The 23,609-nt window shown below is 41.8% G+C and overlaps 1 protein-coding gene across 5 annotated transcripts in view; it reads left to right on the top strand.

The window, feature by feature from the left end:
- Window positions 1-271: 271 nt before the first annotated feature.
- The window catches only part of LOC135520530 (hormone-sensitive lipase-like), a 38,276-nt gene continuing 14,938 nt past the window's right edge, over window positions 272-23,609 (top strand). The window contains exons 1-8 of one of the 5 annotated variants that reach the window (XM_064946147.1): window positions 364-381; window positions 7,794-7,834; window positions 18,165-18,406; window positions 19,004-19,288; window positions 19,410-19,500; window positions 19,948-19,974; window positions 20,529-20,674; window positions 21,143-21,328. In XM_064946147.1, the coding sequence (XP_064802219.1) occupies window positions 7,819-7,834; window positions 18,165-18,406; window positions 19,004-19,288; window positions 19,410-19,500; window positions 19,948-19,974; window positions 20,529-20,674; window positions 21,143-21,328 (993 nt within the window). In that variant the 5' untranslated portion in view covers window positions 364-381; window positions 7,794-7,818. Of the gene's footprint in view, window positions 382-7,474; window positions 7,835-18,164; window positions 18,407-19,003; window positions 19,289-19,409; window positions 19,501-19,947; window positions 19,975-20,528; window positions 20,675-21,142; window positions 21,329-23,609 lie in introns of those variants that run through there. The other 4 variants (XM_064946141.1, XM_064946145.1, XM_064946146.1 and 1 more) reach the window with 4 other exon arrangements.

The following is a 23,609-nucleotide window of genomic DNA, read 5'->3' as shown; positions in this document are numbered from 1 at the left end:
AGCTTGTAGATCAGCTATTAAACCGTATATACATTAAAGTTTACCTCCCTGTGATGGGAAGCCTACTGACGCACAGTACTGTACATTGTTTACCACAGATGATTATCTGGGGAAAGCTTTCGGACACTGCAACGCAGCAAAGAGGGGTGGCGTTTGTCGAACTGGAGCACGTCAATAGGCTCAAGGAATGCATTACCAGCGCTGACTGGCTGCAGTTTTGTTTGTGGGTGTGGCTTTTTTTTACAGGTATGACTAGAATATTTGAGGAGGCGCTGCGGAAATAGTGGGCGAAGATGGCGTCGGGAAAGAAGGGAGGAAACAGCAGCCTCGAAAAAGGTTTGAATGGAAGACGTTCGTCAAAACATAAAGAGGGGCCAATAGGTACGTTATTTACAGCAGTTAGACGTTGGACCATTTGCGTTAGTGGTTTTTGATAATGACAGTTAAATTAGGTTGCAAACCCCAACTCTTGCCTCTCTTCTAGCTAGCTAACTAGGATGCTAACGTTAGCCAGAAAGATTTAAGCCGCGGAAAGTGACAACAGTCTTAGCATTACGTTTTCTGGCAACTTGCATTGTGTGATATGAGGTTTGCATTAAAATAGTTCCCAGTGTTAGTCACTAACGTCAGCTAGGTTGAAACTTTCACAACTCGTTTATTTCATAATGTAGGTACTGTAACGCGCAATCTCGCTACAAAATACCAATGCAATTACTTGGAAATTGTAACTGTTTCGTTCGAGTAATTGACTGTAACGTTAGATACAATGTACACTATAACTAATCGAAACCTCGAGTCACTTGTTATATCGAGGCGGCAGGTAGCCTAGTGGTTATGTATATATATTTTTTGTCCCAACACATGTAGGCTGACGATGACAACGGTCCACCTGATCAGGTTGTCAAATCAGATAATCCCTGAGCCCACAAACCCTGCTGTGTTAACGTGTTTGTGTGTGGAGTGGTGAGGGACGTTGAGAAGCTGCACAATGCAACAGCAGCATCCTATTCTTCAAACAGTGTTGCCATCAGTTTACATTTGGAACCGTGTACTCAACAATGTGACACATGGGCAGCCTGTGGAAAAGAACATGCTTGAGGGGGTGGCATTACATGGTCAGGGATATGCCATTCAGTCAGACAGTTCTCCCACTGTAGCAGGCTTCTTTACTAGTTTTTAATTAAACGATCACTCTATTTACAAACAACTGGATTAAATATGTCTGAAAGCCTTTCACAATAGTTTCTTACAAACAAACCATTTATCTGTAGGTATTTAGTGATGAGATGGACAAACATTATATTATCTTCAGCAAATCTGCCTCTTGGATGAAAACTGGCACTAGACTGTTATTGTGGAGCAGAGACCTGTTATCGCTAGCTGTAAGCACCTTTTGATTGATTCCAGAGCATGCGTGAATAGCCAGATGCATTCTGCAAAGGCAGGATTTCCTCCTCATACATTTGAATTCCAACAATACCTGTGGATTGGATTGCCACAGCATTAACCATACATTTAGCCTATCTATCAAAATATGCAGATAATGGTGAATGTAGCCTATTTGTCAACATGAGCTGCTGATTCTGTCTGACCTTAGCAATGACCTGCTGTATGAGATTTTGACTCAACTGTCAGTTGACTAGCTACCTGTAGTACTTTCTGTAGTACTTTCTTATCTGGTCTGTCATCTCAGTCAGACAGTGTCGTAAAGGGCTGGGGGGAAACCGGTGAGGCCACCAGGCATGCTTGGTTGTGAGGGGTGGAGAGGGGCTCATTGTTACTAACGTCCTGTTGTGAAGTTTGGCCACAACTGAAATAGTCTGGAGCAAGGGTCGCACCTTCCAAACCGCACCATGACAGGAAATCCCCCCCCCCCCCCAAACAGGCCAAGGAAGATGTAGCCTAGCCTTCACACTGTTTGAATGCTATTTGACTTCAATTAGCAATAGGGCCTACTTCCTCAGGCTTAGCCTGTTATTGGTACCATGGCATTTTGGATGAAAGTGAACTTCTATGCCATCTAAAGTTAAAGTGCAGTGTGCACCACCCATCACACCTCTAGGCCTAGATGACGACATGCAATGATCAATTCGGGTGACTTACACATTAGAGGTCGACCGATTTATGATTTTTCAACGCCAATACCGATTTATTGGAGGACCAAAAAAAGCCGATACCGATTAATCTGCCAATTTTTATATATATACTTGGAATAATGACAATTACAATGATACTGAATTAACACTTATTTTAACTTAATATAATACATCAATAAAATCAATTTAGTCTCAAATAAATTATGAAACATGTAAGTTCCATTTGGTTTAAATAATGCAAAAACACAGTGTTGGAGAAGAAAAGTGCAATATGTGCCATGTAAAAAAGCTAACGTTTAAGTTCCTTGCTTAGAACATGAGAACATATGAAAGCTGGTGGTTCCTTTCAGCATGAGTCTTCAATATTCCCAGGTAAGAAGTTTTAGGTTGTAGTTATTAAAGGAATTATGGGACTATTTCGCTCTATACCATTTGTATTTCATATACCTTTGACTATTGGATGTTCTTATAGGCACTATAGTATTGCCAGTGTAACAGTATAGCTTCTGTCCACCCCCTCGCCTCTACCTGGGCTCAAACCAGGAACACATAGACAACAGCCACACTCGAAGTATCGTTACCCAGCGCTCCACAAAAGCTGCGGCCCTTGCAGCGCAAGGTGAATAACTATTCTAAATCTAAAAGCGAGTGACGTTTGAAACAGTATTAGCGCACACCCAGCTAACTAGCTAGCCATTTCACATTGGTAACACCAGCCATTAGGCTGATAGGCTTGAAGTCATAAACAGCACTGTGCTTGCGAAGAGCTGCTGGCAAAATGCACGAAAGTGCTGTTTGAATGAATGATTACGGGCCTGCTGCTGCTCAGTCAGACTGCTCTATCAAATCAGACTTAGTTATAACATAATAACACACAGAAATACGAGCCTTTGGTCATTAATATGATCGAATCCGGAAACTATAATTTCGAAAACAAAACGTTTGTTATTGCAGTGAAATACGGAACCGTTCAGTATTTTATCTAACAGGTGGCATCCCTAAGTCTAAATATTCTTGTTACATTGCACAACCTTCAATGTATGTCATAATTACGTAAAAGTCTGGCAAATTAGTTCACAATGATCCAGGCAGCCCAAACTGTTGCATATACTCTGACTCTGCGTGCAATGAACTCAAGAGAAATGACACAATTTCACCTGGTTAATATTGCCTGCTAAACTGGATTAGTAGTTATAACTAGTGATTATGATTGATTATTTTTTTATAAGATAAGTTTAATGCTAGCTAGCAATTTACTACTGCATTTGCGTAACAGAGGCTACTCGTGGAGTGCAATGGTTAGAGCGTTGGACTAGTTGGCTGCAGTTGCAAGATTGAAACCCCTGAGCTGACAAGGTGAAAATCTGTCGTTCTGCCCCTGAACAAGGCAGTTAACCCACAGTTCCTAGGCCGTCATTGAAAATAAGAATTTGTTCTTAACTGACTTGCCTAGTAAAATAAAGGTAAAATAAAATAAATAAAAATAAAAGGTATGAAAAAATATATAATAATCGGAAATTGATGCCCAAAAATACAGATTTCCGATTGTTATGAAAACTTGAAATCGGCCATTTCGATTAATCGGTCGACTTCTAGTTCTTATAGGCACTTTAGTATTACCAGCCTAATCTCGTGAGTTGATATGTTTGAATTCATAAACAGCGCAATGCTTGAAGCACAGCGAAGAGCTGCTGGCAAATGCAGGAAAGTGTTGTTTGAATGAATGCTTACAAGCCTGCTCCTGCCTACCACCGCTCAGTCAGACTGCTCTATCAAATATCAAATCATAGACTTAATTATAATATAATAACACACAGAAATACGAGCCTTAGGTCATTAATATGGTCAAATCCAGAAACTAATTTCAAAAACAAAACGTTTATTCTTTCAGTGAAATGCAGAACTGTTCTGTATTTTATCTAACGGGTGGCATCCCTAAGTCTAAATTTTGCTGTTACATTGCACAACCGTCAATGTTATGTCATAATTATGTACAATTCTGGCAAATTAATTAGTCTTTGTTCGGAAGAAATGGTCTTCACACCATCACGAGCCAGGCAACCCAAAATGCTGCAAATACCCTGACTGCTTGCACAGAACACAAGAGAAGTGACACAATTTCCCTAGTTAAAAGAAATTCATGTTAGCAGGCAATATTATCTAAATATGCAGGTTAAAAATATATACTTGTGTATTGATTTAAAAAAAGGCATTGATGTTTATGGTTAGGTACACGTGCTTTTTTTTCGCAAATGCGCTTGTTAAATCATCACCCGTTTGGCGAAGTAGGCTGTGATTCGAATGCAACGCAGGACAAGCTAGATAACTACATGGTTGATGATATTACTAGTTTAACTAGTGATTATGTTAAGATTGATTGTTTTTGTAAGATAAGTTTAATGCTAGCTAGAAACTTACCTTGGCTCCTTGTAGCACTCACCTAACAGGTAATCAGCCTGCCATGCAGTCTCTTTGTGGAGTGCAATGTAATCAGCCATAATCGGTGTACCAATTAGAATTCTGCAACCACACTCTGTAGAGCCTCTGTATTTTATGCCAATGTGTGAGTCCACAGTGTTTAAATTGATACCTCACTATTTGAATATCATTAACATGTACCACATTCAAAGAGCATAGGCGACACTAAATGGTTGTCAAGTAGCCAATTATCTCTGATACTGAGGTACCAAGGTTGTAACAATGAGCAGACATTGTTATTAATTTGAATAAGACTTTTACTTTCAAGATAAAATTGTAGGCCTACGTTCTAGATAGGAGAGAAAGTAATTTCACTCTGCCTGCCTCTTTACTTTTCTCATTGTACCTGGGCTGAGAAGGTACCTTTGCCTCGAAGATGAGCTTATCAGGGAGGGTACTAAAACATTCAGTTAACCTATCCTTACTCTGTATTCAGACGGTTCATCATGTTTGTCCTGCAGTCTATGGGATCATTAGGATGCCACCTCACCTTGCATTTTTCAGTTGAAAACTGACTTAAGTATGTGGTTTCCAAAACATTCTGACAGCCTCTATAACCCCTCAGACTTCCTGATGAATCACTAAATTAACCAAAACAATATGAAGGCCGAGCCAGTCAGACTCGAGCTGCAATCCAGGAGGAATGAGCTGAGCTGCTACCCACCAACAAGATCATTTGTTCCCACTGTTTGGAAAGCACTGTGTACAACCAATCCAGCTTCTGCCCTGGCACGTACCGTACAGTACATTCAACAATGAGGTTCAGGCCTGGAGCAGCCTTAGACATTTCTCAAGACTTGGCCTGGCCTACGCGAACATCTCAGCATTTCTAAATAGTACACATTCAAAGGTTCAGTATTGCTGTTAAGACTTGACCTCACATGTTCAGACAGTATGAGGTGGTTGGGTGTTTGGTATAGTGACACAAGGCCACACTGAAATTTGACTTCTGCTCCCAACCTCTCTGAAAGACATGCAGGTTGCAGCAGGGTGCTGCCACACTGGACAGCTATGGAGCAGTTGTTGTGGGGGGGTTAAGTGACTTGCTCAAGGGAAGGGCACAACGGCAGGCGATGGCATCTAAGATTTGAAATATATTGAGACAAATTAGCCTGTGGCAAAATCTAACTAATTTGATTGAACATGAAATGTATTTCAATATAATTGTAATTGGCCTTTCTTCCTACTGTTTATATTTTAATGCAGTCATCTAGGTTTTCATTTGAGCATGTTTTTATGTCACTTGTTTGTATCAATTGTGTAGACATTGGCCACTTTGTATATGTATTTAACTTTGTTCTGAAGTTATTAGTGATCACATATGGATTAACCATGCAAGACTGTTTCGTGGAGAGCTTCTGTGTATAAAGTGACACGGGAGTGCAAAAAAGCATCTAACAAAGCACTTCGCTGTTCTACGAGTGGTCTGAAGCAGGCTTTTTAGATAAGGAGCGTTTTCAAGTGCAACATTAACGATGGTTTTGGCCATAAAATGCTTTTGGGGCGTGTCATTTAAATCATAACCAAAAATGTATATAAATAAGATATTTGGCTACAGAAGCTGTCTTACCGATCTCTACATCTTCTGTCCAAAAACAAATCCTGTGAAATGACGTCAACACATACGGGGAGAGATTCTGGCTAGCTACAGTGGCTGGCTAGCTACAGTGGCTGGCTGGCTAGCTACAGTGGCTGGCTGGCTAGCTACAGTGGCTGGCTGGCTAGCTACAGTGGCTGGCTGGCTAGCTACAGTGGCTGGCTGGCTAGCTACAGTGGCTGGCTGGCTAGCTACAGTGGCTAGCTACAGTGGCTAGCTACAGTGGCTAGCTTAGCTAAAGAACTAGCTATATCGGCCGCGGCGTGCTTAACCGGAATGACGCATCTATAAGAAAGAGGCATAGTTGGACCGTTGCCCCAAGTCTACCTTTTTAATTTGTTTATTCTATACTTGTTTATCCTATACTTTATCATACTTTTTAATGTACCCCCAGTAAATTCAGTGAATGAAATGTAGACCTACCCTTTAATCTAGAAGAATATTACTTTAAAATACCTTAACTGTCTTACCTCAACTATAAAAGGAATGATCTAAAACCTAGAGCTGGGATGACATTGCCTTCCTCTTACCTGCTGAAATGTTTTTTATAGGACATTAGTCTACATTATACTGGTAGATTAATCAATTAGCCTACATAGCAACAACATATTTTGGGTTGGCAATCAGTGTTTTTCAGGTTCCCACTTCCTCAGGTGGTGAATACTATAGCTTATACTCCAATATGCACAAAGATGTCGAGAAATTCTCTGAAGATAAAAAAAAGAAATCGGATCATTCTGGATCGTATTTTGACAGGTTGCACATCAAAATATCAATCATGCATTTCCTGGATGTTAGATGAAATAGCTTGCTTTTTTAATCATAGGCTACCATCTCCGTTGACTGACTTGGCACTGGAAAAAATGTCTAGAGCCCTGCCGCAAATGTTTTAATAGACAGTTAATTTATCAGCCAAAATAGTTATATTTATCTGACTTTTTGTCTATCAGCCAGCTCTAGCAGGTCCCCAAACATGATTTAGCGATTTTATTAGTGCAAACCAAATTCAATTTATTGCAATATGTTTTTTTGTCATAATACCCTGCTCTACTAGAACCCGATAAAAGGATTTCTCTCGCTCACACACACAGTTGTCTTTGACCATGGTATCTGCCAATTTGTCTGAAGGTCACTGGGAGTTGCATGCTAAACAGCCAATAACAGCCAGTGTTACTAACTGCCAGGGGGGAGAGGCAGAGGTTGTCACCACTTGGAAAAGGGTATTATTTCAGTCCGACATCAGGGCACATACATGCACCAAATCACCCTGCTCAGTTCTGTGTGTATTCTGTGTGCATGCGTACATTGTGTCTGTTTTCCCCTGACTGGGTGAAGAGTCATGTCCCCAGAGTACAGCTCAGTGGGACTGCTGGCATGTGGCTAAAGAATCCCTGCCCTTTAAAACAGAGTGAGGGATAGGAGAACAGAGTGAAAAGAAAAACAAGACTGGTTGGAAGTGGATGAAGAATGACATGCTGCCTGACACAAAAACAGAACGGGGAAGAGTCACCAAGTGAAGGAGAGAAAAGGAGAAGTGAGGGAGGACCAATCACAAAACCCTATCTCTCTCTTTTTACTTCTCACTCTTCTCTTTCCTCCTTATCTTGTTGCTGTTGTTGAAGAGAGGAGGCAGACAAGGACAGAACCATGAACCAGGACACGGGTAAAAAAACAACTATTTATACTCTTATGGCTTCAGAGAAGTTGTGACCTACAGCATGCTTAATGCCTATGTGTGTATCTGCCTGCGCATACACATTATTACCTTCTCTCTTTCTCTCAGCCATCCACACCATTCCCCCTGTAGGGCTCATTAGAAGCCTGTTGTGCTGCGGGTGGTAGTTGTTGTACATGATATATTAATGGCTGTATTCATCCATCTTTAATGTCTTGGGACCAGGTGTCGCTTTTAGTTCAGTGTGGTTGTTTACACTTAACTGCCTGGTGTAAAAGTTGACTGGTCAGAATGGTGATAGTGTGACTGAAACCAAGTTAGGTTCTTTCCAAGATTTTAATGGGTGATCTCAACTGAACAGCTGTTGCTTGCTTAGGCTGCCTCCATCTCTATAAACTTGACAGAGAATATAGTATGCTGCTGCTTTCACTAATTTGATTAGTTTAATTGAATGGTGGTTGAAGGGTCTGAGTTGTCCTCTTGCCCTCTTAATGTCATGTTCTCAGGATAATTAGTGGGCCAGGGGCCTCTTTTATAAATGTTCTGTGAGTACAAAATAGACCCTGTACATATTTTCTAGTGGTTGAAGTTTTGTATTGCAAGTAGCCTTAGTATTTTGTGCACATAAAGGATATGATACTTATTTATAAAAACAAGATCCAGCCATTTGGCCTTAGTGAGAAGAGTGAAAACATGTTCATTTAAAAAATAATTAGACATAAGAATCTATTTTATCTTCACAGCCATTGCACAATAAATTCCTCACCTTTTTCTAGGCAGCCGGTCTGTAGACTACAGTCAAATTTCAGGTGACCATGCAGACATTTGGTATTTTACTTCGAAGTATTTATGCTGTTACTATTTGTAGCCTACTGTAATAAATAAAAAAATTACTAGCCTCGACAATGTTTCAGAATTCGTGGGCAGTCAGCGTATTAGGTTGCGGGTAAGTCAATGCAAAACATTGTTGAATTTAAATGTTATGCTGACAAGTCCACAATATTTTGACCGACCACCTCAATTCAGTCTTATGTTGCAAAATTTGAAATTGTGTTCTTTACATTCGATGAAAGAGACTCAGAGCTATAAAATGGTATAACATACACTGCAGTTGAGGAACAATGGGAAAAGTAATTACATGCAGTGGAATGGTTACTTGCATAGTAGTAATACAAATATTTCTGAAATATTTTATTGTTAGATGCTTACCCATACACACTTGTCTAAATTGTTGGGTCATGTGAAAGAAGTGCTATAACCCCCCCCCCCCCCCCAGCCACATCTTCCTAATTGCTAAGTGGATGGGTCACTTATCTAGTACACATGAAATACAATAGATGGCTGTAATCAACCCCACACACACCTGGCTAACTTGATGTGTCATCTGGCAAAGTGGAGACTTAAAAAAAAAAGAAAGACATGTAGTTAAGCAATGAAACATAATCTCATGAAATGCTGTAGTTTACATCTGCAGGTAGCTAAAGCTAAGACTGTTCAATGTTAGCTGGCTGGCTAACATTAAGCTATAACTAGCAATGCAAATTGCTTTATGATATAAGAATAATATTACTAGTTACCACACATACACATAACATGAGCTAGCGATCCAGCAACCTAACGTTGCTAGCTAACGGTAAGCTTTTAGTTGAAATGAAAATGACTTTCTGACAATTAGAAATGTATAATACCAGAATGTAGCTAGACTCTTATACACTAAACAAAAATATAAACACATTTAAAGTGTTGGTCCCAGGTTTCATGAGCTGAAATAATAGATACCAGAAATGTTCCATACGCACAAAAGGCTTATTTCTCAAATGTTGTGCACATTTGTTGGCATCCCTTTTTAATGAGCATTTCTCCTTTGCCAAGATAATCCATCCACTTGACAGGTGTGGTATATCAAGAACCTTATTAAACCGCATGATCGTTACACAGGCACACCTTGTGCTGGGAACAATAAAAGGCCACTCTAAAATGTACAGTTTTGTCACAACACAATTCCACAGATATCTAAAGTTTTGAGGGAGCATGCAATTGGCATGCTGACTACAGGAATGTCCACCAGAGCTGTTGCCAAATAATTGAATGTTAATTTCTGTACCATAGGCTGCCTCCAACATCGTTTTAGAGAATTTGGCAGTACGTCCAACTAGCCTCACAACCGCAGACCACGTGCAAGGCATTGTGTGGCTGAGCGGTTTGCTGATGTAAATGTGAGTGCCCCATGTGGCGGTGGGGTTATGGTAGGAGCAAGCATAATCTACGGACAATGAACACAATTACTTTTTATCAATGGCAATTTGAAGGCATTGAGATACCGTGGCGAGCTCTGAGGCCCATTGTTGTGCCATGCATCCGTCACCTTCACCTTGTGTTTCAGCATTATAATACACGGCCCCATGTTCCAAGGATCTGTACACTATTCCTGGAAGCTGAAAATGTTCCAGTTCTTCCATTACCTGCATACTCACCAGATATGTCACCCATCGAGTATGTGTGGGATGCTCTGGATCAATGTGTGTTCCAGTTACGCCAATATCCAGAAACTTCGCACAACCATTGAAGAGGAGTGGGTCAATGTTCTTCAGGCCACAAGGAACATCCTGATCAGCTCTATGCGAAGGAGATGTTGCTCTGCATAAGGCAAATGGTGGTCACACCAAATATTGTGCTTTTCTGAACTACACCCCTACCTTTTTTTAAGGTGTCTATGACCAATAGATGCTTATCCCTATTCCCAGTCATGTGAAATGCATAAATTAGGACCTAATGTATTTATTTTAGTTGACTGATTTCCTTATGAACTGTAATGCAGTAAGACCTTTGAAATTGTTGCGTTTATTTTTGTTCAGTATACATTGATGAACGCTTCACGGCAGACTGGAACCCCAGTTTAACCTAGACGTCCTGTGTCGTTTCCGTTTTGTTTAACTACAGCTTGTTGTGTCAAGTCACTCCGGTTCAGACTGACCATGTGCCGAAAGTAGTTCAACTTTTTTCCCACTGATTTTTGCAGCAATTGTGTTGAGAGCAGTAGCAACACTTTTGCAGTTCTCTATGACTAACATTATGTCTTTCAAACAAGCCACGGCAGCAAGTATTATCTACACATACTGAACAGTTCATGTTATCGACAGAATTATACCACATGGCAGACCAATCCAAACTCCTCTCAGCATGTCCAGCCCATCCATTATTTTAGCCAATCATGGCCAGCGGGAAGGTTTTATGACTTCCGTGACTAAACCAACAATTTTATTTGTATTTACAGATGGCATACAAGTTTGGTTAAAGCACATGTAATTCATATGTTCCAGCATTTCTGCCAAAAACTGCATTTTGATTAAAATAATTCCATTGAAATGCTTCTTCTGTGAAGTAGTGATGTGTGACATACACCTAGCTTCCTGAAACAGGTCACATTTTTCTTAGTTTCCTCTTACAGATACTGCCACAGAGTCCTTTTCCAAATACAGCATAAATTACAGCAAAAATCTAAACTTTCTGCCAACACAATAAATAGACCGGTAGCTTATGTAAAAGATTTTACAATATTGGTATAAGCTACAGTATTGATGTGCGATGGGAGCATAGCCTATTTAATCTGATCCTAGTTAGGACTTGGCCCTAAAGACAAGTCAATAGAAATGGAAGCACTCTAAGCAAACAGTTGTTCAGCCCTTAACACCCATCTAAAATCTTGGAAAGAACTTGACTGTGATCCTAACAGTCACATTACATTACAACCATTCTGGCCACAGTAAAGATGGCATAAGTCAACTTTTACACCAGGGGCCTCATTTATAATTTTACATTTCACACTAAATATCTGCTTGCGCCATTTCTGAAATTATGTCTAAAAAAATGTATATACTTGTGTTACGGATACAGTTATCCCAAAAGGGATTCGTAACAACTTGGTGTGAACATTATAACGCTGTCAACAAAATGCCCTCCATTCACTTTTTTTTATGGTGACAATAACACCCTTTATCCCCAACGATGGAATTAGGGAGGGGACTGTGGATCTGTCTCTGTTCGTTGGTCACACACAGTATCTCAGACAGCACTGGGATGATTTTGACAACTTGGGTGAATTATGCGTCTTGCCATAGAGATCCGCCATTTACAAAATTACGCTGAATGGCCCAAGGCGGGAACTATAGTAATTAACTGAAATGTGTTAGTCACGTTATCTCAATTGGCCCAAGGGTGGGCACTGCATCATTCAAGGGTTATGACATGTTTGCTGTATAATTTGGAACTAATCGAGTTAGGCCACAACAGTAAAGAGAAAAAAAAGCAATTGTCAATTTGATCACATTTCTGTAGAGGTGTGGGCAGAATGATATAAACACTTTTTAAAAGTAAACATGCATGATGCCTATAGCGAGTGCCAGCACTTGATTCTATATTTGAAACAATTTAAAAGTAAAATGCTACAGCCCACACTTCTATGCAAAAGACATTGTTCAATATTTTGTTTACCAATAGAAATAATCTGCTGCCTTGAGTTATGCACACATACATCGTTCACTTTAATGCAGATCTCTTCTGGGCCCTTAGTCAAGTTAATTATTGGTAGTTGGCTTTGCTATGCATGGCAGATATTCTTTACACGGAACCCAAACTGGCTGCGTTCATGCGCCATCGTGCATAAATTTATATTGTCCCCCTACACCAAACGCGATCACGACAAGCAGGTTAAAATATCAAAGTAACTCTGTACCAATGACATTAATTTGGGGACAGGTTGAAAAGCATTAAACATGTATGGCTATTTAGCGAGTAAACTTGCTGTTGCTAGCTAATTTGTCCTGGGATATAAACATTGAGTTGCTATTTTACCTGAAATGCTCAAGGTCCTCTACTCCGACAATTAATCCGCACACACAACGGTCAACCGAATCGTTTCTAGTCATCTCTCCTCCTTCCAGGCTTTATCATCTTTGAATATATATGGTGATTAGCATCTACACTTCCATAGTATTACCACGACAACCGGCAAAACAGTTAATCTTTCAATCACCCATGTGGGTATAACCAATGAGGAGATGGCACGTGCGTACCTGTCAGGGTATTCTTTAGATTCACCGACACAAAGCAGAATCTTACATTCTGTCTTGCTGCCTCCTTAACTGGCATAGATAATAGGCTGAAGGAGAGAGATTAGAGTATTAGTCTAATCCTGGATTAATTTAGGTGTATGACTTTGCATTTTATTGATGTACAATGGTCTTGTCATTTCAAAAAAAGATTTGGCCAATGCATTTGGTATGACCCATAATCATTCACACATGATGGAGAGGTGGTAAGGCTCGTGAGAAGATGTCTATAAAACATTAGAGTTTGAGGGCCTATAATGCTGATTTATTCTGGTTCAAATTGCAACATCTGCTGCTTATTCAGTATCAGCAGTTATAATCTTGTTCTGCGGGCAGTTATGCTCCTACTAATTAAGCAATGTCAGGTTATTTTAGACTATTTTCCAACACTGGCCCGGCAGCAGGGCTTAGGCTAGTGCTGCTGCCACACTCTGGACTTTACTTTGTTCTGGGAATTTATGGTCTTTATTTTATTAAGCGCCTCCCAATACTGCGTTATGTTGCAGTCGTCACATTAGCTCGGTGCGGCAGGTAACCTAGTGGTTAGAGCGTTGGGCCAGTAGCTGAAAGGTTGCTAGATCGATAACAAGGTAAAAACCTGTCGTTCTGCCCCTGAACAAGGCAGTTAACCCACTGTTCCTAGGCCGTGATTGTAAATACGAATTTGTTCTCAATTGACTCGCCTAGTTAAATAAAAGTAAAATATATATATATATATTGATCAGATTGCTCTTCCAATGTTCACAGCTAAACTCTGTCTGGCTCGCTCTCTGTCTCGGTCGGTCGTTCTGGCTCAGTCGGTTTGGCTCGCACTCTGACTGTTGCAAATTGGTAAAAACTGACAATGAAAGAGATCAGTGAGCATATTCCAATGTTCATAGCTAAACTCTGGCTCGCTTTCACTCTCTGTCTGGCTCGCTTGCGGTCTCTCTGTCTGGCTCGGTCTCTCTGTCTGGCTCGGTCTCTCTGTCTGGCTCGGTCTCTCTGTCTGGCTCGGTCTCTCTGTCTGGCTCGGTCTCTCTGTCTGGCTCGGTCTCTCTGTCTGGCTCGGTCTCTCTGTCTGGCTCGCTCTCGGTCTGTTGCAAATTGGTAAAAACTGACAATGAAAGATCAGTGATCAAATTGCACACGTTTAGGTAGTACATCTCTTAGAAGCTGTTCTGCTGACTTTTCAAAAGTACGTTCTATACCAAAATTAATTATAATAAAATGACGTATTGGTTCTTGCATATAGGTTGGACAATATTATCAGGTAGGCTGTTAGCAAAAATAATGAATACCTGTATCCCAATTGACGCAGAATACTGGCTATAAATAAATAGGTAAACCCATGCTTCAGCCTATCTGCATTTACCATGGGCAAATCATTAGCTCGATCCCAAATGTATCTTTACTATTTAGTGTGTATTAATGAATTTTGTACCAAAAAACTAGCATAAACACGGAATATACTGAGTATACAAAATATTAAGAACACCTGCTCTTTCCAAGATGGACTAACCAGCTGAATCCAGGTGAAAGCTATGGTCACTTGTTAAATCCACTCCAGTCAGTGTAGATGAAGGGGAGGAGACAGGTTAAAGAAGGATTTTTAAGCCTTGAGACAATTGATGCATGGATTGTGTATGTTTGACATTCAGAAGGTTAATGGGCATGACAAAAGATTTAAGTGCCTTTGAACGGGGTATGGTAGTAGGTGCCAGGCGTTTATGTCAAGATCATCAACACTGCTGGGTTTTTCATGCTCAACAGTTTCGTGTGTATCAATAATGGTCCACCACCCAAAGAACATCCAGCCAACTCAGCATTAGGAAGGCGTTCCTAATGTTCGGTGTACTCTGTAATGTGATACACCCCGTGCCTGTACTTCTCACAGAAGACACTTCATGTCACTATTTTTTCACTTACTGTTGACCGGGGCAGCTCTAACAGGGCAGAAATTGTATCAACTGACTTGTTGGATAGTGGCATCTTATGACGGTGCCACTTTGAAAGTCACTGAGCTCTTCAGTAAGGCCATTCTACTGCCAGTGTTTGTCTATGGAGATTGCATAGCTGTGTGCTTGATCTTTGTACACCTGTCAGCAACAGGTGTGGCTCAAATTGCCGAATCTACTCATTTGAAAGGGTGTCCACTTTTGTATTTATAGTGTTTCTTGCATAGAACACACAACAACAAGCAGACTAGGTAAATAGATAATTTCTGTTATACTATGGTGTTGTGGTTTTTCTATTCATTACTCATTTAGTTAGCAGAGGAATAGTAAATGAGGACTGTTCTAGCATATCTTCAGTGTGCTTCGGCATACTTTTATTAAAATGTTTTAAAAAATTAGGCTTTGTGGCAATGATTTTGCTGTGGCGTGCCACCATTAAATGACTGCAGCGGAAACACTGAGCTGCACACCACCAGTGGTGAAGGAACACGTGTGTGTGTGTGTGGTCCGTGAGTACATGTTTGGTCATCCTGCATTTTTAGTATGTTCATAAGTAAGTGTGTGTGTGTTGTCTCCAAGAAGGTTGATCTGAAGGAAATGGTCTTCCGCTCGTCTTTTTGACACATTCACTCAATCACTATTCTTCTCCCCCTTGTGAATGCCCATATCACTTTCTCCCTCTCCCTGTGCCATTCATCCTTGTTTGCTTTTATATTATTTAACCTTTATTTAACTAGGCAAGTCAGTTAAGAACAAATTCGTATTTTACAATGACTGCCTACCCCGGCCAAACCCTCACCTAACCTGGAACATGCTGGGCCAATTCTGCGCCCCCCTATTTGTTAAAGCCTCTTACATCTCACCCTCTATTCTTCATTTCAGTGTGGCAGTGTGCAAGTTATGGTAATGCCCAGTAGACTATATTCCCAGTAACTGTAACTAATAGGAAATTACATGCATAGAACTTCTAAAATAAAACAAGGCTTAACTGCATTTGAAAGAGTTTGCTTTCTAATTTAGATAACAAATTTTAATAGAATTTCATGCTGCTTTTAGGTTCCATTTAGGTTTCTGATTTACTTAATCACAAAACCTAATGAATTTGTCATGTAATGTGTAAGTATCTAGTTGTACTAAGCTCTTGCTAAGCCAGTGTCTGGTTCAGTGTTGCTATACTTGTGTGTCATGTCCAGTCACTGGTACTGGTGGCCCCTGGGCCCAGCATTGCAGACAAACTCTTTTGGACACATTTCTGCTGGACAGAGTTGGTGGCAATGTGCGCACACACCCTCCCTCTGTTTCTGGTTAACTATAGATGCTTGGTTTGTGACACAGAGAAGGGAGGGAGGGAGAAAATGAGAGCATACAAAGAGCTAGGGGAAGAGAAGGAGTTTGGTCCCAAAGGGAGTGCTGCGTTCTGGGATGCTTGGTGACGAAGGAGGCTGAGAATTTGGGGAATTGGACAGGGTGGTTGGGTAATGTAGGGCAAAGCATAAGGTGGATATGGTGTTCTCAATATAGCAGTCAACTGAAGAATAGCAGGTAATTACACAGGATTTTCTTCATGCTTTGGAGGAGGATAAGTCATTGGCAATGAATAAGCCTGATAATCAATTTTTCTTCAATAGTGTGAAGTTTTGTGCTATCTCCCTCCAGCATGTGGTAGTTTCACACGCCTAGTGTGTCATTCCATTGCTTAAGAGAGAAGCAATTGGAGAAGGATGTAGTGATGGCTAGAGGATGGGGAGATTCACTGGTGTGAGACAAGTTTGCTGCCTGGATGTCAGGAGGCTGAGATTCCTCACAACAAAGTGATGGCCCCTCTGACTGACTTGTACAGTACCATAAATGTCTGTAGCTGGCCCACCATCATTTCTCTGAGAGGCATTGTCTGTACTGCCTTCCTTATTCCTTTCCTTGTCTCTTATCTTCCATATACATTCATAATTCAAGCATTGTTGGATCTTAGAATCAGTGGCCTTGACTGTCTGAGAGAACATGAATCACCTTCTATTGCATGCTCTTTATTTCCCTTGTGTGGTCATGCTCTCACTCTGAACGTCTGCATGCTCTCACTCCCTGTCTCTCTCCATCTCGGTCATTCTATACAGTAAGTACCTGTGTCACCCGGGGTGCTCTTCCCTGTGCTTCTGCTGTGGAAACTGTGCTCTCAGGTGGCTCACTAGAACTCAATACAGCAGGCTGCCTGGCTGGCAGGCAGAGTACAGGCTGAGTGGACTCCTTGTGGAGTACCAGGGCGTGAGGTGTTTATTGCTTGGATGGCAGTTCAGTTCACTATTAATGCATGGTTACTCTGTTTGTTTGATGAACTCCTCTCAGAAGTGGTTTCAGTCGTGTTCCTCCCTTTGGGACCACAGAGGAAGGACAGAGCGAGAAAAGACAGCAACACGATGTGTTCCACCACTTGCTCTCTGCTCCAGTTACATGACTGTCTTAGAGGAATGAAGCTTTGATTTAGTTTTCCCAGCTTGCGCAACATTTCAGTCAATCAGCTTTTATACTTAAGCAATAATACATGAGGCCATGTGTTAGGACATTTATCATGGCTGTGACATGGTCTCTTTCTGACTGCCATGTAAAGCACAACTACCCATAAATGGTTGCTATAGACTCTTTCCCCCTTGCTAGCTAGCCACCTACACACTTCAGACTGAAGTTAGACAGACGGCAAACTAGCTGCATTTTTGTTTAAATTGACCTGTTTTTCTATTGACATTTCTTTGTATACAGTCAGAAGTTTACATACCTTAGCCAAATACATTTAAACTCAGTTTTTCACAATTCCTGACATTTAATCCCAGTAAAAATTCCCTGTCTTTGGTCAGTTAGGATCACCACTTTATTTTAAGAATGTGAAATGTCAGAATAATAGTAGTGGTTTCTTTCAGCTTTTATTTCATCACATTCCCAGTGGGTCAGAAGTTTACATGCACTCCATTAGTATTTGGTAACATTGCCTTTAAATTGTTTAATTTGGGTCAAAATGTGCCACCCTAGTAGCAGCAGTATTGCGTCGCTAGGTAATGATACAAACAAGGTCTGTTTTTCTGAATGTGGCCATGTGTATGTTGTCTGGTATGTCATGGGATAGACTCTTACTCCAAATCAACTGTTGTGTGCTGCTATAGTGGGTTAGCCATTTGATTGAAGTGAGTATTAAGTATGGCCATAGATCTTTTTTTTGGAATTAGACATGATCAGTCTTTGTTGTTTCATGCTGACTGTTTCATGCTTCCCTCTCTTCCCCCCCAGTGATGGACACTAAGGCGGTGTTTACTGCTCTGTACAGTGTGTGTGAGGAGAATGCTACGTTCTTCTCTGAGGGTGCTAAGGGGTCCCAGGGGGGTGCGGCACAGCGACTGGTGGACACCATGACCCTGATCCAGGAGCACGCCCGCAGCCTGGAACCTGTCATCTCCGGCTTTGCTGCTGTCTACCACCACTTTGACTTTGACCCACACATACCAGCCAATGGATACCGCTCTCTAGTCAAGGTAGGATGGCAGGGTTTGTGTCTGTGACAACTCCCTAGTTAAAAAAAAATAATGTTTACCTTTTATTTTACTAGGCAAGTCGGATAAGAACAAATTCTTATTTTCAATGACGGCCGAGGAACAGTGGGTTAAATGCGTTGTTCAGGGGCAGAGCGACAGATTTTTACCTTGTCAGCTCGGGGATTCGATCTAGCAACCTTCCGGCTACTCGTCCAATGCTCTAACCACTAGGCTACTTGCCACCCCAAGAGTGAGTGTGAGTGTTAAGAGGGAGTGTGTATGTGTGTTCCTAACAGTCTCAACATTGGGAAAAATTCAACACCAGCATCGTAAGCCTCAAGTTTATTTTGTATTCTGTTTTTTTTGTTATAATAGAACCTATTCAGGCTCCCTCTTGTATGGATGAGAAATCATGACCTCTCTGCCAGCTGCTTACCTCTTATTAAATGTCTCTGAATTTCTGTCTCCACCTTTTTCATGATCTGTCTCACTCTTTTTTTCTGTACCTGTTGTTATTTTCTCTCACACATTCTCTTTTTTGAATGTCATTTCTATCACTCACACACAGCACTTTTCCTCTTCCCACCCCGCTCTTAGGTGGTGCGCTGCTGCATTCTCCACATCATCCACAAGGGGCGCTACATCTCCACCAACCGACGCAGCATCTTCTTTCGGACGGCCCACAACGCAGGGGAGATGGAGGCCTACTGCTCGGCCCTATGTCAGCTGAGAGCCCTGCTCTACCTGGCCCAGCGACTGCTGCACGACAACAGCCACGGGAACCTCTTCTTCCACGAGGAGAGCGGCCTCAGCCAGAGCTTCATCCGGGAGTACTCCTCCATGCACAAGGGCTGCTTCTACGGACGCTGCCTCGGATTTCAGGTGGGGGGGGGGAGAAAAGACTGGGAGGGCAGAATACTTTTGGGATGATCTTGAGGCCCTTTTTGTTAGCCTCAGGGAAAAGTATTTAGTAGTGATTGGTTTCATGTCTCTCCTCTTTCAGTTCACTCCAGCCATCCGTCCCTGTCTGCAGACCATAGCCATCGGCCTGGTGGCTTTCGGAGAGAACTACAGGCGCCACCAGTCAGGCATTGGTCAGTGGCTCCAGCAAACCTCCCTATTGATGGAAACAAAAGCCACTCAGTCATTAATTTATTCTCATTTACATCCTAAACCATTCTACTGACATGGCAACTCAGTTGACGTGAAGGGATTGTGAGGGTGAATATCAATGCTAGATACAATACATCATTAAAGGGTCATTTAAAGGGAGACTTACTTACATTAACCCACACACACATTTGATAGTTAGTAGTTTATTTTATTTTAATCACCAAATCACATTACAGTCAAGAAGGATTCCAACATTTCATAGGTCATTGATATATGGACACTTATGAGTACAGAAAGCACCTTCTCCGTACAGCACACATACACAAGTAAGCATTTCACTGTTAGTCTACACCTGTTGTTTATGAAGGATGTGATGGCACACACACAATATGATCTAACACTGTCTTTTGCTTTTTGCTGCTTCCCAGTGGAGGAAGGAGGTATTGCACCATATGGTGAGTGTCTGTCCCCCTGACCACTGCCGTAGTCTCAGTCTGGGAGATAGAGCCAGGCTTTGACATGGTTAATAGGTGACCACAGGCATAGTGTGACCAAGTCTTAGTGTTTAATTAGGGGAATCCTCTGTTTTAGTGCTCTGGTGGAACAAATAACCATACAATTCAGCTCTCCTGGACAACAGGTGACCACTGCTCCGTCTCATCCAGACACTCCTGTAGCTACAGAGATTGAAAGAGTTCTGTTTAACAGTAGCATCTACTGCCTCCACTCATGGCCATCGCTCTCTCTGCCTCCCCATCCCTGTGTTTCTGTCTGTGAGTTGATTTGATGTGTTAGCATCCACTCACTCCCTCTCCTCCACTCTCTCTCTCTTTTCCCTGTCCCTTTTCTGTCATTCATCTTTATCCATACCTATACCTTTTCCCTCTGCCACTTCCACTACCTTGTCCCCCTATCTTTTTACCTGCAACTGTCTATTGCCCTCTCCTTCTTGCCTGCCTCCTACAACCATCTCTCCACGATTTTCTCTCCCCCTTCCCTCTTTCTCCAGGTGTAGCAGCCAGCTCCTTCTTTACCTCAGGGAAGTACGCCATCGACCCAGAGTTAAGGGGGGCGGAGTTTGAACGCATCACTCAGAACCTGGACGTCCACTTCTGGAAGGCCTTCTGGAACATCACAGAGACTGAGGTTCTATCTGTGAGTCACTGACCACTCTGGACGGACCCTGGAACGGGTCGCTGGTAGATTACTCTTGCGCGGGGGTGTACAGCTCAGTGGTAGAATACTCTTCCCTTGCGCTGGGATGTACAGCTCAGTGGTAGAATACTCTTCCCTTGTATGTGTTGCTCAGCGTTTGTCCTGTTGGCTATCTTAACTCTGTCTTTCATTCCTCTCATAGTTATGTAGTTGCAGAGCTTGTAATACTGTCACTGTTTAGATTTTACTGGATTCTTTCCTGCCACGAGGAGATGCTCTCAGCTTTGTCTTTGGTCAAGTTTATTGACTTAAAAATGACCGGAAGATCAAAATAATTAAATGATATTATGAATGTTTATCTGCTCTCTTTCTTGTCCCTCCTCCTAAAGGAAAAGACTGAAACATTACAATGTATCTGTGACGGATAACAAACTAATCTTCTTCCTTTCCTTCCACTCTCCCCCTCAGAGTCTAGCCAGTATGACGTCCACCCAGGTGAAGGTGAACCGTGCCCTCTCAGTGCCCCCTGTGCCCTTTGACCTCCCGCTGGTGGCTGATCCCCACCTCACTGTCACCATAGAGGCCCCGTCGGCCCACACCGGCCCTGGCCCCGTACAGATGAGGCTGATCTCCTTCGAGCTGAGGGAGGGACAGGTAACTAAAGCTCTGTTCATATTGGCAGTTTGAAGTGACTCAAATACCTGTTATTTATATATATATTTTTTATCCGATTCAATTGTTTACAGACCGATAATTTAACTTATAATTCACTGTATCACAATTCCAATGGGTCAGAAGTTTACATACATGAGTTGACTGTGCCTTTAACCTCTTATGGCTGCATCCCTTGTTCTCAATTTCCGACTGAAGACATACCCTAATTTAACTGCCTGTCGCTCAGCCCCAGAGGCAAGGATATGCATATTCTTGGTATCATTTGAATGGAAACATTCAAATGTTAATTGAATGTAGGAGAATATAACACAGATCTGGTGTAAGAAAAGAGAAAGAAAGAGCATACGTTTACTGTTTTTTATTGTTGTAGCATCATCTTTCACATGTACTAGAATAGGATGCTGGAGATAATTTTGATGGATAACACAAGAGGGCCACTGTAGGTGTGCAAACTTCAGGAATCGGTGAGCTACCGTACATGACATTTAGCATGAAGTCCCCAGGTGTCCCACACAAGTTTCCCAAATATGGCCGAGTTGGTGAAATGACCTATAATTACAGTGGGGCAAAAAAGTATTTAGTCAGCCACGAATTGTGCAAGTTCACCCACTTAAAAAGATGAGAGGCCTGTAATTTTCATCATAGGTACACTTCAACTATGACAGACAAAATGAGAAAATAAAATCCAGAAAATCACATTGTAGGATTTTTAATTAATTTATTTGCAAATTATGGTGGAAAATAGGTATTTGGTCACCTACAAACAAGCAAGATTTCTGGCTCTCACAGATCTGTAACTTCTTCTTTAAGAGGCTCATCTGTCCTCCACATTATGTCATGGCTTTAGAAGCTTCTGATAGGCTAATTGACATTTGTGTCAATTGGAAGGGTACCTGTGGATGTATTTCAAGGCCTACCTCCAAACTCTGTGCCTCTTGCTTGCCATCATGGGAAAATCAAAAGAAATCAGCCAAGACCTCGGAAAAAAATTGTAGATCTCCACAAGTCTGGTTCATCCTTGGGAGAAATTTCCAAACGCCTGAAGGTACCACGTTCATCTGTACAAACAATAGTACGCCGGTATAAACACCATGGGACCACGCGGCCGTCATACAGCTCAGGAAGGAGACACGTTCTGTCTCCTTGGGATGAATGTACTTTGGTGCGAAAAGTGCAAATCAATCCCAGAACAACAGGACCTTGTGAAGCTGCTGGGGGAAACAGGCACAAAAGTATCTATATTTATGCAACAGTATAGACTTTACGTCCGTCCCCTCGCCCTGACCTTTGCGCGAACCAGGGACGCTCTGCATACATCAACAGTCACCCTCGAAGCATCGTTACCCATCGCTCCACGAAAGCCGCGGCTCTTGCAGTGCAAGGGGAACCACTACTTCAAGGTCTCAGAGCAAATAACGTCACCGATTGAAACGCCACTAGCGCGCATCACCGCTAACTAGCTAGCCATTTCACATCGGCTACATTTACAGCAAAACGAGTCTTATATTGACATCCTATATTGGCAAGGAAGAAGCCACTGCTCCAAAACCGCCATAAAAAAGCCAGACTACGGTTTGCAACGGGATATGGGGACAAATGTCATTTTTTGGAGAAATGTCCTCTGGTCTGATGAAACAAAAATTGAACTGTTTGGCCATAATGACAATCGTTATGTTTAGAGGAAAAAGGGGGAGGCTTGCAAGTTGAACACCATCCCAACTGTGAAGCACGGGGGTGGCAGCATCATGTTGTGGGGGTGCTTTGCTGCAGGAGGGATTGGTGCACTTCACAAAATAAATGGCATCATGAGGACACAAAATTATGTGGATATATTAAAGCAACATCTCAAGACATCAGTCAGGAAGTTAAAACTTGGTCGCAAATGGGTCTTCCAAATGGACAATGACCCCAAGCATACTTCCAAAGTTGTCGCAAAATGGCTTAAGGACGACAACAGTCAAGGTATTGGAGTGGACATCACAAAGCCCTGACCTCAATCCTACAGAAAATGTGTGGGCAGAACTGAAAAAGGGTGCGCGAGCAAGGAGGCCTACAAACCTGACTCGGTTACACCAGCTCTGTCAGGAGGAATGTGCCAAAATTCACCCAACTTATTATGGGAAGCTTGTGGAAGGCTACCTAAAACATTTGACCCAAGTTAAACAATTTAAAGATAATGCTACCAAATACTAATTGTGTGTATGTTAACTGCTTACCCACTGGGAATGTGATGAAATAAATAAAAGCTGAAATAAATAAT

This window comes from Oncorhynchus masou, chromosome 29, assembly GCF_036934945.1.
Source record: "Oncorhynchus masou masou isolate Uvic2021 chromosome 29, UVic_Omas_1.1, whole genome shotgun sequence".
Taxonomy (NCBI): Eukaryota; Metazoa; Chordata; class Actinopteri; order Salmoniformes; family Salmonidae; genus Oncorhynchus; species Oncorhynchus masou.
Note: the sequence above shows the minus strand (reverse complement) of the source record. Positions and strands in the feature narration are given on the sequence as shown.